The sequence below is a fragment of the Capra hircus genome, chromosome 7 (genome assembly GCF_001704415.2).
Source record: "Capra hircus breed San Clemente chromosome 7, ASM170441v1, whole genome shotgun sequence".
NCBI lineage: Eukaryota > Metazoa > Chordata > Mammalia > Artiodactyla > Bovidae > Capra > Capra hircus.
Window position 1 is genome coordinate 20,216,160 of NC_030814.1, and position 15,665 is coordinate 20,231,824.

Below are 15,665 nucleotides of genomic sequence, written 5' to 3' on the forward strand. Positions count from 1 at the left end.
ACTTAACTTTGACAATGTTGTGTGTAGATCTCAAAGCTTCCTGTCATTTTTTATGAAGGTAAAGGCCAGATCCATACCAGTAAAAACTTTCATCTCACACTCCATTAAAACTCCTCTATTTATCCCAGTTCTTGCTCAATCCACAGCTAAAGATCTAAGGTAGGAAAGGGATCATGGCATGACTCTTTAGTACTTCTCCAGCCCTTCTTGGACCTTTCCATCAATCTTCCGGCACCTCTGGAGCAGGTGGGGAGTTGCTTTGAGGAAGAATGACAAGGGTCTTGCCTCACTTCTGTAGTCTTTTCTTGAATAACACTGGCAGGCACCCAAACATTTCACCTTTCATGGAATCCATTTGTATGTTCATCAGAGACTTCAGAATTCAGCTCATCGCCATTCCACCACTTAAACGTACACTCTTCCAATGACCCTTTTTACTGTCTCCTAACTTCACAATCTACCTCATACCATTCTCAAGACAACTCCAATCTGGCTACCCTCTGGCACGGCCTTCCATGGCCATGAGATAACAATCCCCACTGCTGCAATGCATCCCATGTGTGAGATAAATGAGCTCCTCTCCCATGCACATGGAAGGAGATTAGGTATCCTCTTGGAAGGATTAAGACAGTCCCTCAAATCACTTTCTGTGGCTCAGAGTGAGAAAGACTGCTGGGCACCCACTTGGTTCCCACCACTTTCATCTGATATATTGGCAGAATAGTCTGCTGTCTTCTCTCCTCATTAACAAAAAAAAACCATAGCTGACTTCCTGGGTAGCAGATTTTCAAGGAGAGAAAGGCAGATACTATGTAGCCCCGTCAAACCCCAGGAAACATGTATCCATCTCTCACTGCACTGGTCTTCAGTAAGAGCACAAGTGTTAGTCACTCAGTCGTGTCCGACTCTTTGTGACCCCATGGACCATAGGCCACCAGGCTCCTCTGTCCTTGGAATTCTCCAGGCAAGAATACTGGAGTGGGCTGCCATTTCCTTCTCCAGATAGGAGCGCAAGGAAGCCTACAAATATCTCCCCCTCAATAAGCATCCAGTGTGTACATGTGTGTGTAATGTGAGTGTGTGCAGCACTTGGAAGAATTCCTGGAATTCTGAAGAACTAAATAACTGCCTTCTACTATCCAGACAAAAATATTTTATCTCCAGGAAGGAACAGATACTTATTCACTTATAATTTGCAAATACCAAGGCAATGGCACCCCACTCCAGTACTCTTGCCTGGAAAATCCCATGGATGGAGGAGCCTGGTGGGCTGCAGTCCACGGGGTCGTGAAGAGTCAGACACGACTGAGCGACTCCACTTTCACTTTTCACTTTCATGTATTGGAGGAGGAAATGGCAACCCACTCCAGTGTTCTTGTCTGGAGAATCCCAGGGATGGGGGAGCCTGGTGGGCTGCCGTCTATGGGGTCTCACAGAGTCGCACACGACTGAAGCAACTTAGCAGCAGTATATGTATTACCCAAAAATTACTATGCATTTTCTAAGGCATTTTCCACGGTTCCATTTAAATATCGAAATCAGATTTTAAACTGATCATGAGATTAACAAGGGTTTTCTTGAAGGCGTCTTTTGGAATGACTGGGAAACGAAAGAGATGCTACAAACCTGCCCCTGGACTGGCACTGAGTCCACTTTATATCTGGTACCATCTCTGACCACCAACTGCCTCTCTGCATTTTCTGTAACAACAGACTGCGCCTTGGAGTCAGATGATATTCGATATCTAACAGCCACATCTCCAAATGTGCCCGCAAGCCGGGTTACATTAATTTGGATCAATCTACGAAGGTTCTGCCCAATAAGTACGGACTGATGATCTGAATACAGGGCAAATATTCCATGCGGGTCGTCATTTGCAGAAACAGAGAACCGAATGACACACTTTTCTGTATCCAGTTTTGCTCCTCCCTTTACTGAAACAAGCTGGAGCACATACACTTCCTCTATCTCAGGAATATCATCTGGCAGCAAATGAACATCAAAGCTGGCTTCACTGTCTCCATCAGCAATGGTGAAAATTCCTTTGGTAGAGAGAAAGTCTCCAGTAATATCAAACTCACTACTTAATTCCCAATAAACCTAAAACAAAAGGAAGAACACCAACAAAGTCATATAACGCAGTGTATTTCATCAAAATCCTTTAAATTCGTTTACCTCAATTATATATAAAAAGCTTGCCTATATAAGTGTGCATCAATATATTCAAATTTAAATTTTCCAAGTATCTCTACTTAAGTAATTCAGAAACTGTCTTAACTCTTTCAGGCTATCAAATGCCATTTGCAGGACAGGATGACAAAATCTCATTTCACCTGCTTCTAAATTAATAACATAATTTGAAAAGATAAAGAGAAACAAGTTAACTTTAAAATACCATACCAGTTCCACAAGTACATTCAACAGTGAACAAGACCATATTTGAGGGTAAAACGTTAAGCAGATAATCTGATATTCACATTGGAATTGGTTTCTGTTTGTTTTTAATAAAAAGAGGATATCTAAGATTTTAAAAATTAAGAATTTCTCCCCAAAAAATCTCTAAAAAATTTATTTTCCAAAATTTTTTTACTTCCATAAAGCTTCACCTGAAGAAAAGTAACAATTAATCTCCAATACAGGGGAAAAGCTAAGTTTATAGAGAGATTTCACAAAATAAATTTAGCTAGCAAAAGATAACCTTGATCTGTTCAATGAATATCTTGATAATTTATAAGGGCATCTCAATAATATTGAGAATAAAGAATATACTAAGCAATTTGTAAAAATCATGGATAGTCTTGTTCAGTAGAAAAAGCTTCACTTATGGCAACCCACTCCAGTACTCTTGCCTGGAAAATCCCATGGACCAAGGAGCCTGGTAGGCTACAGTCCATGGGGTCGCAAAGAGTCAGACACGACTGAGCGACTTCACTTTCACTTTCACTTATAGCAAACAAGAAATTACAAAATAGTTCAATCATATTCTTTGTGATTAAATATGAGAAAGAGTTTTTAACCTAACTGCAACTGAATATTTAAAGAGATAACCAGAGGTTGGTGCCAGCGAGCCAACCCAAAGGGGCCTTGGTGAACCTCAGCATGTGTGAAAATTCATGTCACTTCAGTTTATCAAAAACTCCAATTCTCCAGAACATGTAGTTTCTCTGTTCTTTTCAACCACAACCATCAGGCAAACAATTACTCTGCTTAAAAATCCAAAGAAAAACGGTACCATAATCTCTCCTGAAACACCCTTGATTCTTCTGACAAAGAAGGTGATGATCAGGGGCCCTTCCAGAGTGGATGGCTCCAAATAGGTCTCCTCAGACAAAGACTCGGGAGCAAACTGAATCACTCCATTAGGATCACCAAACTTCTCTATCTAGAAAGAGAGCAGAGGGGAGACATATGTAACCGCTATGGATGAAATTACAGTATCTAACGTACCAGCACCCTGATATGTTGTGTATGTACGAGATAAACTGAGGGAATGAAAGAAGCACAATAAGGACACTTGGGCATGATTGTATCTGGCTATGTAACTCTTAAAAACCTTCCTTTCCCTGACTGTTACCTAAAGCAAGAAGGTTCTTACTCCTCAAGGATAATGGGAATAAGTGTTCAGAAAATGACAATCTGTAAAACCTTAAAAGGATAGAACTGCAAAGCCTGAATTAGCTTTACTCACCTCATGTTCGCTTCAATTAACCAGTTAAGTTTAGCCAACCTCTTTCTACTGGTTATGATGTATTTAGATTGATAATATGGAGAGAGGTAATGGCCCTGTGATGGTTAATTTTATGTGTCAGCCTGACTAGGCTAAAGTGTCTCCAGATGTTGCCGTAATATTTTGTAGATGTGGTTAAAACTGACAACCAGCTGACGAAGTCAATAAAACTATTCTAAGTAATGTGGATGGACCTCATCCAATGAGATGAAAGCTTTAAAGAGCAAACACTGAGGCGTCCCGGAGAAAAAGGAATTCTGCCTCAAGACCATAACTTAGGAATCCTGCTTGCATTTCCAGCCTGCTGCCCTTCGCCACAAAATTCAGACTCAAGAAGGCAACTTCAGCTCGTTCCTGAGCTTCCTGCCTGCTTTATGGATTTCTTCCACCTGTTTATGGATTCTGACTTGCCAGACCCACAGTTATGGGATATAATTCCTTACAAAATTTCTCTTTCTTCATATCTGTTTCCCAACATTAACAGTTCCAGTTCTCTGGGGATATCTGACTGATACAGATCCCACATAAAACAGGCTTTTCAAACTTAGAAAAAGGTTCATCTCTCTACCTTTTTTTTTTTTTTTTCCGGTAACCTTGGTTTCCAGGACTTTCTGCCCCAGTGGACTGGGTGATTCATACCAAATAAACTGTATCTGGATCTGACTCACACCATCACTGCACTGACTGAAAAAGTACCATTCTTCCTTTCAACAGTCTGACTTGTGATTACCTGTGAACTCTGACACTTTTTAATGGCAAAGATATCCAATGTTTATGATACAACAAATGCCTTCTTTTGAAAAGTGCCAAATCTCCCCAAAACCTCAAGTTTTCTCAAAAAGTGTAAAATAACTATTTCTCAGTATCTTAAAGAATTATCAGTATCAGGCTATGTAATAAACTAATATAACAACCAGAACATCTGACCCACAGGAATTATAACAACTTCATTGGGTTTTATAACTTTTAATTTATCATAAGGCCACAGAGTTTCAACAAATGTAAGCACATGTTCTGAAAGATCCTTTAAAGCCGAAATTCCGTGGGAAAAATAAAGTCAGACTTACTGTTAATGTAATATCTTTAGCTGTGGAGTCTAATTGAGCTTCTCCTTTCACAAGTTTAAGTTTAATGATGAAAGTCTTTTCAATTTCAATGTCATCATGTGGATAGATTCCCAGAATGATGCTTCTTACTCCACCTTCCCCATCTCCAAAGGAGAAGGACCCGCTCACCGGGTCTGCGATGTCCTGGTTCTGTGATGGTAAGGCTTCCTGAGAATTGGGTCCTACTATCTCCCAGTTCACCTGCAGGGTGTTTAGTTTTTAAAGAAAACAATCAGCTTTCAACAAAGAACTACTCTGCAGGATATGCAGTATTAAAAATGTATACATACATGTGAAAGTTATTCTAGAATATCTCCCACAAAGTCCTATGTTATCAACTCATGCTGTTTAAAATAATCTTTACAAACATAAACTATGTAATCTATAGAATATCCATTTTCATGAACAACAGTGTCTAATAAGTAACGAAAAATCTGAATACCTGGTCATTTGTCAACATCACAGGACACCAAAAATATAAAAGTACATACTCTAAACACGTATATATATGTGAGTAATAAAAACTTTGTAGGGCTTTCCAGGTGGCTCAGTAGTAAAGAATCTGCCTGCCAAAGCAGGAGACCCAGGTTCAAACCCCGGGTTGGGAAGATCCCCTGGAGGAGGACATGGCAGCCCACTCCAGTGCTCTTGCCTGGAGAATCCCATGGACAGAGGAGCCTGGCGGACTGCAGGCCCTGGGGTCACAGAATCAGACATGACTGGGCCACTCGCAAACTCTGATAAATACAAGTACAGACTGTCTTGCTAGTGCACAGGTTCTGTTCATCAAAACCTATCCGAACCATGTGAAAACTCTGTTGGGTATGCAGCAAAAAGTACACTTAAATAAATTCTTAGTATAAGAGAAACAGAAATGTTCAGAGTTATAAGAAACAGAATTTTTATGTTGCAACAAAGGCATCATTTAAAGTTCGTGTAATTTAAAATTATATACTTTTCACATCCATAAAGAATTATATACTTTTCACATCCACTTGTCTTTGCTTCTTTCATCTTTGATCGGTGTGAGATACAGCTAACCACTTCTTTCTCTGGAAACACTGTGTCCCATCTTCCTTGGCTTATGTGATACTTACACGGCACAAGTCGTCCTAATTTTCCTTCTCTACGTCTCAGTCTTCTTGGCTGGTTCTCCCTCCTCAAATCTATAAATGCAGGGGGCCCAGGACTTGGGTCTGTATCCTTTCCATCCCTGTCTATACTCCTCGGGCCTCAGAGTTTCAAATGCCTCCAAGTGCATCACCATCTTTCAGATCGGTGTTTGCAGCCCTGACCTCCCCCTAACCCATACCTGCACATCCCCCTGCCTTCCTGACCTTGCACTGGAGTGTTCTGCCGCTATCCCAAACCAACAAAGCCAAAGCAGAACTCTTACTTTTCCCCAAGCAGCCATATCTTGATAAACAGCACTACAATGTAACCAGTTGCTCCTCCAAAATTTCTAAGTTATCCTTTATTCCTCTCTGTCCCTCAGGCTCCATCAGCCCTCGTGTATTTTTCCTCCAAAATATACTGAACCTCTATTCACGCCTGGCCATCTCGACCTCTCTCCCGGTCTGAGCCACTGTTAGCTCTGCTGTGGGCACTAGAGGGCGACACGCTTCTCATTCCCCTCCCTGCTCCTACTCTGGCTTTTGGACAACCTACTTCCTTCTCGGCAGTTCTAAATGAGCCGACGACCCGGTGACACTGATAACATCCCTTTGCTTAAAACTCTCCAATGGCATCCTACTGGCACTTCGACTCATCTTCAATCTGATTGAGAAAGTTCTCTGTGGTCCAACACCTACAGGCCCCTCTGATCTAACTTGGGCTGTTATCCCTTCATTTCCAAGCCCACCCACCTTGTGGACCTCTTTGCACCTCAAGCATACCAGGTCTGTAGATCTGCACCGTCTCATTCCTCTGCCCAAACGCTCAGCCCCCTAATGGTTACATGAGCACCTCTTTCGGCTTAAATATCACACCCTTACCATCTAATCAAGGGTAGCTAGTAGGAAAAAATATGTTACTAGACAACCAATGGATCACTGAAGAAATCAAAGAGGAAATCAAAAAAGACCGAGAAACAAACAACAGCAAAAACACAGCAATCCAAAGTCTGTGGGATGCAGCAAAAGCAGTTCTAAGACGGAAATTTACAGCAATTTGTTTGCTTATTGTTTGAAAATTCTAAGAGAACGGGGACGAACTGTGTCCTCCTAACCTGCGCGTTCTCAGGGACTATGACAGGGTCTGGCACATGGAAAGCACTCAACAAATGTACTTGTCGACGTAATGAATTTTACCAAAATCCTTCATTTAACTGTTAACTTTCTCTCAAGAGTACCCTGAAGGCAGCTGGATGCCTCATACATTTTATTTCACAGGATTTGGAAACTGCTTTACATCTACTTGGTAATCAGTAAATAGTATTGACTGTGAATAAATGAATATATTTGAGAAATAAGAAAATCCAACACCATATCTATCAATCAAAATTACTTTTAAAATCATGGAGAAAAGAATAACTCTACCTGAATCTCTCCCAAGAGTCCTCCAGTCCGCTCCAGCATCAAGGGTAAAATCACTGTGGAACTGGGATTAGGAACAGAAACTCTGCTTTGATTGAGAAATCTTATTACACCGAAAGGAGAGTCACTCTTGGCAATCGTGATTCTGCACACTAGGTGGCGCCCAAGGACCGCTCCACCAGTAGCTCCAACGAGCATAATTTCAATGGGCTCCTCAAATTCACTGCATAGCAAGAAGGAGCAATTCTGTGAGTCTAAACATAATAAAATGCCTCTAAAACCCAAATAACTAGTCATTTTCCAAATTGGTCATACATATTCAAGGCACAGTAGTCATACACCAAGCACTAAGGAGAGGGTGCTTAGCTAGTAGCGTGAAATGATCAACTTCAGTATTACATAACCGGCAAGTTATTAGACTTTCTGCCCTTCTTTTCTATTGTTTAATGAATTAAGGAAATGATTTGCAGGATGTTTCCACATTCTGACTATAGACGTTTCAATCTAGAAGAACAAAAATCAGTATTTCTTCTTCTATTTGAGAAAAAGTGACCCATAATCACTATGGTCTCTCGCTCCCTTTTGCCCTACGCCACTACCCCACCCCCTGGAATTCCTCACTCATTTCTCCGCGGGCACAACAATGATCTAAAATTCTATTTTCAGTGCAAAACATAGGTGAAGACTGGAACACAATACTCATGATTTACATACGTGCATGTTACGTACAAAACAGTATTACCTTTCATCGTCATCAATGATGGAAACATTTATAAAACTTAAGTTCTGCCCGTGCTGAAAGGTGACTGAACTACCATGCAGTACATAATCGACACCACCAGGAACCGCAGAGGAGCTCTGAGAGACGAGATCAGCCGTCACACGGCCGTAAGCGCCGTGAAGCCTCTGCACGGGAATCATGATCGTCCCTATGTCTTCCTCCACTGGAACAGGAATGGGCAATGGATTGGTATGCCAGCCAAAGAAACTGACTTTAATATGGTTCATCTAAGTCAAACATGACAATTAAACATAACAGGACGATGCAAGCACTCAATTTTTCTGCAGTTCGTTTCTTGCTTTAAAGAACCATTAGCGAACACGTCACGACTTACTTTTTAGGAGAAATACAGTGTCAAAAGTTGAAAGTTATAGTGAGCAGTGTAAGCTAGAATTTAAATAACTGATTTAATCATAAGCAAAGGCATTCTGCCTCTGTGTGCCACATACAAGTAAATAACCCTTCAGTTCAGTTCAGTTCAGTTGCTCAGTCGTGTCCGACTCTTTGCGACCCAATGAATCGTAGACGCCAGGCCTCCCTGTCCATCACCAACTCCCGGAGTTCACTCAAACTCACATCCATTGAGTTGGTGATGCCATGCAGCCATCTTATCCTCTGTCGTCCTCTTCTCCTCCTGCCCCCAATCCCTCCCAGCATCAGGGTCTTTTCCAATGAGTCAACTCTTCACATGAGGTAGCCAAAGTACTGGAGTTTCAGCTTCAGCATCATTCCTCCCAAAGAACACCCAGGACTGATCTCCTTCAGAATGGACTGGTTGGATCTCCTTGCAGTCCAAGGGACTCTCAAGAGTCTTCTCCAACACCACAGTTCAAAAGCATCAATTCTTCGGCGCTCAGCTTTCTTCACAGCCCAACTCTCACATTCATACATGACCACTGGAAAAATCATTGCCTGGACTAGACAGATCTTTGTTGGCAAAGTAATGTCTCTGCTTTTCAACATGCTATCTAGGTTGATCATAACTTTCTTTCCAAGGAGTAAGCGTCTTTTAATTTCATGGCTGCAATCACCATCTGCAGTGATTTTGGAGCCCCCAAAAATAAAGTCTGACACTGTTTCCACTGTTTCCCCATCTATTTGCCGTGAAGTGATGGGACCGGATGCCATGATCTTCATTTTCTGAATGTTGAGCTTTAAGCCAACTATTTCACTCTCCTCGTTCACTTTCAGCAAGAGGCTTTTTAGTTCCTCTTCACTTTCTGCCATAAGGGTGGTGTCATCTGCATATCTGAGGTTATTGATATTTCTCCTGGTAATCTTGATCCCAGCTTGTGCTTCTTCCAGCCCAGCGTTTCTCATTATTTACTCTGCATATAAGTTAAATAAGCATGGTGACAATATACAGCCTTGACATACTCCTTTTCCTATTTGGAACCAGTTTGTTGTTCCATGTCCAGTTCTAACTGTTGCTTCCTGACCTGCATGTAGGTTTCTCAAGAGTCAGGTCAGGTGGTCTGGTATTCCCACCTCTTTCAGAATTTTCCACAATTTATTGTGATCCACACAGTCAAAGGCTTTGCCATAGTCAATAAAGCAGAAATAGATGTTTTTCTGGAACTCTTTTGCTTTTTCCATGATCCAGCAGATATTGGCAATTTGATCTCTGGTTCCTCTGCCTTTTCTAAAACTAGCTTGAACATCTGGAAGTTCATGGTTCACATACTACTGAAGCTTGGCTTGAAGAATTTTGAGCATTACTTTACTAGCGTGTGAGACGAGTGCAATTGTGCGGTAGTTTGAGCATTCTTTGGCATTGCCTTTCTTTGGGATTGGAATGAAAATTGACCTTTTCCAGTCCTGTGGCCACTGCTGAGTTTTCCAAATTTGCTGGCATATTGAGTGTAGCATTTTGACAGCATCATCTTTCAGGATTTGAAACAGCTCAACTGGAATTCCATCACCTCCACTGACCCTTACTGGTAGACAAACTGGTAGATAATGGTTGCTGCTGGTGCTGCTAAGTCACTTCAGTCGTGTCCGACTCTGTGCGACCTCATAGACGGCAGCTCATGAGACTCCCCCATCCCTGGGATTCTCCAGGCAAGAACACTGGAGCGGGTTGCCATTTCCTTCTCCAAGGCATGAAAGTGAAAAGTGAAATGAAGTCGCTCAGTCATATCTGACTCTTAGCGACCCCATGGACTGCGGCCCACCAGGCTCCTCCATCCATGGGATTTTCCAGGCAAGAGTACTGGAGTGGGGAGCCATCGCCTTCTCCGAGATAATGGTAGACGAACATGTATACTGCACGCAAAGGAAACCATTCTGGATTATTTCTGCATATTTAGTTGAAACATTGGTAACATTAAAAAATAAGGTATATGTTATTTATGTAAGTGTTTTAAAAGTCCAGATATAAATATGATTCTATTACTTTCCCAGCTTCTATCTACTTGTAAATCTGAACATATATCCTCAGTGTTTGATTTCAACTTAAGAATTCTATTCAAAAGCTTATCTCTTCTTCAGCTATACTAATATCAGTATATTAAAATATCATTTAATAGAGTTCACAACAACCATGGCTAAGTAGTACTGAACTTACATTGTAATTATCACTGTGCATTGCCCCAAATTTTCCCAAAGACAGTGAATCAAACAGAAATCAGAGAACAGAAAAAAGAGCCCATTTTTTTTCTCGGTGCAAAAAGGCAGCCTGACTTCTGCTTGCTGTAGGTTGAAGTTTGCAAAACGATGATGTCTTCTATGATGCTACCCACGAAGCCAGTAATAAACCACTCCTAAAGCGATTTCTGATGAACTTTAAAAGGGCAGATAACAAAAGAATTTGACAGAGGCAATGAAGGTGATAAACTGATTGCAATAATAAGATAAAATGTTTATTTGAAAGGTATATTCATATTCTGCCTTTGAATAAAAACAGAAAGGCAGTGAACTTCTTCTACCCAGGGGGATGTATAACCATATATTCCACTTTCCACTTCTACATGAGGGGAGAATTGGCAACAGAAGGCAAGCTGCTATTAGGAACTGTTTGAAGAAAGATTGGGATGATTGGGAGTCCAGATACTGCCTATGCCTGCAGTCCAGTAAAATGTTTCAAAGGTGGTTATTCATTAGAAAGTGAATAATCCACTGTTTTTTAATCGCAAAGGAAATTAAGCACTGCATAAATTTGAACTATACTCATAAAACTCTTCAAAATATAAATATTTCAATAATCCTAAAATTAAACGTAATTTTTCTAAATGCCTTATTCCTAACCATTTCATTTTGCCATACACAATGAGATTCAAGACTGCCCAAAAGTAACTCAAAATATGTTTTAAAACTGAATACAAATATATACACATAAAGGCATAAATAAATACAAAGTATATATGTAAACACACACATGCACACAAACACACACCCCCCAAACCAAGAAAATGCATGTAGGAATTCAAACTGACAATGTCATGCTCAGGTACTCTGATTCAGAGATTGGTGCTAAATTTATAAGTAAGGTTACTGAACCTACCTTCAAAGGTGGTATACCTTGGGTCAAATTCAATGATTCCCTCTGCATTATCATTTTTCATTATGATGATTCGGACAATGGAGATGTTTCCTATTTCAGGAGGTTGGTCTATTTGAAGTCCGTTTTCTTGGATGGTAAAATCATACCCTCTTGCAAAGTCATAAAAAATAAAATAAAATAAACTGAGTACATAATTGCTTAGCATGAATTGAAGAAGGGTCCTACTAGCTCCTATAATTGAGTCTTATGAAGCTCAACACGAAAATACTTTTCTTTTCTGAAATGATGTTTGAAATAGATTTCTGCACTGCTGTCAGTTATTACTGCCTGGATAAAATAAAAACTAATATACTGTCACTAAACATAGGCCATGGGAAGATAATAAAACTATAAGGAAATTGGGAAGAAGTTGGAAAATTAACTTCTAGGGCTAGGAAGGTACCGCTGAACACACACTAAACCACTCTAGTCCTTCCTTCAATTTCCAAATTCTACCTAGTATTTTTAACCTACCTAGCTTTGAAAGCTCATTAATATGATTATATAGAAGGCAAAATTAGAAAACTGGGCATTAAAATATTAAAATAAACTGTTATCAATAGTCTGAGAAGGATTATGGCTTAGCTGCTTAACATAACTTAATATCAAGGCAATCAGTTTTCTAGAAACTAGGAAAATTGGGTTTATACTATCCTTTTCAGATCAAAGTAAGCCTGGAAATGTATCTGGAAGAAAAACATTACTTCCTTAGAATTAAGCTTAAGTAGGAATTGGGTTTTTTAAAAGGATAGTAATGGGACAAATGCTTCCAGCCCTACTTAGTCAGAAACACAGATATAATATCACACATAATGTGCTATGCTTAACAAAGTTCACTCAATTAATTAGAACTGACCAGAGCATGTTTTAATACATTTACTATAAGGACAAATTCATTCCCATCATCAAACACAGACTCATTTCTGGAAATTGAAGATTTGAAGGATTTGTCAGCTCACAGCTAATTCTTCCCAGGGGAATGATATATATTCTGCCTCCTTCAGGGAAATATTTTAGTTAGAAGAAAGCTTTAAAGGTTGGCATTAATATCAACAATGCAAAACCATTTTCACTGCACGCACAAGCAAACTTCCTCTAAGAACTATCTAAATGTAAACATGATTCCAGTTGAAGGTTATGCGTGAGCCAGAGGTGTCCAGGTGCTCCGTACGCCACTCAAGCTCTGAGTATTCCATCCATTTCATCAGGGAACACGTGTTCCCCACCCTGCTAAGCAAGTCGTGCCCGCTAAATCAAGAGAGAGTCTCGAAAGGGTTAATTCTTGATCTTCACTGAATCCCTGGTGCGCTACCCACCAACTATCTCTGACTCAAAAATTCTCCTGCTTTAAAAACGCCTTTGGGCAAATATCTACCTCATTCATCCACAAAGAAGACAATACAGTCTTCAAAGATACCAAGGAAAGAAATCTCTCAGTCCAGCCCGCTCCCTGGTGTACAGACAAGAGATGGGGGAACCAAAATCAGCCCCACCAGCTGACATTTGACCTAGAGAACAGCTCCTCTCTTTTCTCACCAATTACTACCAGCTTATGCGGTGTTCAATTCTCTTGCTTACACAGTGACTTCACACAATGAAAACGCATACTTTCAGGAGAAAAAAATTATATTTTACAACGTGGTATAATTAACACTCTTTGCCACCATGCCCTGTTCCAATGTCACATGAATGTGAGAAAAAGCCGGGGTAGACCATCTTAGAGCTTAGAATTAATCGCTGCACAGCCCAGCTCTGACTCATCCTTTCTCTCTTTTTTCTATTTTTACCTTCCCAGGAGTTCCACGTCCGTCATCACGAGGGAAAATTCCTCAGGACCTTCAGGAAGGCTGTCATCAAGGATTTCAATGTGCACGCTTTTCACCGTCTCTCTGGCTTCAAAGAGGAGCTGCACCGGCGGAGGCAGGAAGTCCACGCCGACCTCGGCTGTCCCGCTCACAGCCTCCAAGCAGAGCCTCACGCGGCCGAAAGACCCACCCGATCGGATGACCGTGAGGTTAACCTGTGTGAGAAGCAGTGTTTTTTCATTTGGTTTGGGTGAGTACTCTACCAGGCCAGACTTAATTTTGAGCGTCTCTAATTTTACTTACCAGGATTATCTGGAAGTTCTATGCAAATTGATAAAAAAAAGTATATAAAGCCGACATTAAAATGACAGCAAGAGCACATGAAATCAGCTGTGAAGACTTGAGAATGTGAACGTAGAAACACATTTTAAAGATCGCTCGTGATACAAAAGATAAAAAGTGACATCTACGGCTTTAAGCATTTCACGCGTTACCTTTTGTACTTCCTCCGTCACTCGCAGCTGCTCTTGCGAAAAGGCGAACCGGCCATACGGAAAGTCACTAGCCACCATGGTGATGTTGGCGGTGGTGCTAGACTCGCTCAACACTCCGCCCTCGCTGACCCCAGTGAGCTGAAACTCATAGAAACGCTTTTCCTCGGGGAGGTCATCGTTCAAAGCCTAGAGACAGACAGAAAGAGCCATTCGCAGCAGAATCTGAACATTTCAAGAAAAATATATATCACATAAGCAACGACAAGCTGTGATATTAAGCCTACCCCCCAACCACACACGCATACTGACAGCAAAGGGCGTGACAGCAATCAGTAACCGAGATACCTGTATCACTACAATGGCCGCAGACTGTCCGTCTCGCATCGTGAGCTTTCCTGATGTTTCAGCAAATTCCTCCAAGGAAGGAGGGACTATCCTCCAGGACACTGTGACCTCCCCAGAAATCGCTGGGCCACGAATAAGGCTACAACAATGTAACATGTATATTTCAATACATTTTTATTGAAAGAGCTTTTCCTAGATATTTGCTGTATCCTTCAACAATAAAAAATTTTCATTTATTTCTAGAACATTATGCATTTTTTAAAAACCTGGTATTAGAGTGCAGTTCATTTATACCGTTGTATTAGTTTCAGCTATAAAAGTGAATCAGTTATGTAAGTACATATATCCACTCTTTTTTAGATTCTTTTCCCACATAGGTCATTACAGAGAATGGAGAAAAGTTCCCTGTGTTATACAGGGTTCTTGTTAGTTATCTATTCTACATATCAAAGTAAAGTTAAAGCGTTAGTTGTTCAGTCCTGTCCTACTCTTCGCGACCCCATGGACTGTAGACCGCCATGCTCCTCTAGCCAAGGGATTCTCCAGGCAAGAACACTGGAGTGGGTTGCCATTCCCTTCTCCCGAGGATCTTCCAGACCCAGGGATTAAACCCAGGTCTCCCATATTGCAGGCAGATTCTTTACCATCTGATCCACTGGCGAACCCCCATTTTACATATAGTAGTGGGTATATATTGATCCCAATCTCCCAATTCATTCCTCATGGGTCTGTTTCCATTCTGTAGATATGTTCATTTGTACCCTTTTTTAGATTCCACAAATAAGCGATAGCATATGATATTTGCGTTTCTCTGCCTGACTTACTTCATTCAGTACCACAATCTCTAGATCCATGCATGTTGTTGCAACTGGCATTATTTTATGAACATTCAGTTCAGTTCAGTCGCTTAGTCGTGTCTGACTCTTTGCGACCCCATGAATCCCAGCACGGCAGGCCTCCCTGTCCATCACCAACTCCCGGAGTTCACTCAGACTCACATTTTTTGCATTTAAATAACCTTATCTATCAGCTATAAAGCAAATGAAAGTTGGATAATCCCAAAACAACACCCAAAATACTGAGCTTGTGTAAATCTGCTTGACAAGAATACTGGCAAAAGCTGAACACTAAAAGTATAAGGTTGAAAGGAATTTAAAAAAAAAATGTATGTAGAGATTCTTCACGTACTACACAAAGTACAAAGCTCAAATAGACTGAAGAATAGGAAACACTTCATACATGTAATACTACTGGAAAAACAACCAAAAAGATAAAAGTTTTAACATAAATCCAGCTACTTTATGGATCGTTGCTATTCCACCCCTCATGAGA

General features: G+C 40.7%; 1 protein-coding gene across 1 annotated transcript in view; it reads right to left on the reverse strand.

The window, feature by feature from the left end:
• Window positions 1-15,665, reverse strand: part of ADGRV1 (adhesion G protein-coupled receptor V1) — a 542,844-nt gene that overhangs the window by 344,328 nt on the left and 182,851 nt on the right. Inside the window, exons 62-70 of the mRNA XM_018050044.1 lie at window positions 14,334-14,472; window positions 13,989-14,174; window positions 13,477-13,709; window positions 11,651-11,799; window positions 8,110-8,311; window positions 7,371-7,590; window positions 4,795-5,034; window positions 3,233-3,382; window positions 1,627-2,100 (exon numbers count right to left, since the gene is read on the reverse strand). Coding sequence (XP_017905533.1) covers window positions 1,627-2,100; window positions 3,233-3,382; window positions 4,795-5,034; window positions 7,371-7,590; window positions 8,110-8,311; window positions 11,651-11,799; window positions 13,477-13,709; window positions 13,989-14,174; window positions 14,334-14,472 — 1,993 coding nt within the window. The remainder of the gene's footprint in view (window positions 1-1,626; window positions 2,101-3,232; window positions 3,383-4,794; window positions 5,035-7,370; window positions 7,591-8,109; window positions 8,312-11,650; window positions 11,800-13,476; window positions 13,710-13,988; window positions 14,175-14,333; window positions 14,473-15,665) is intronic.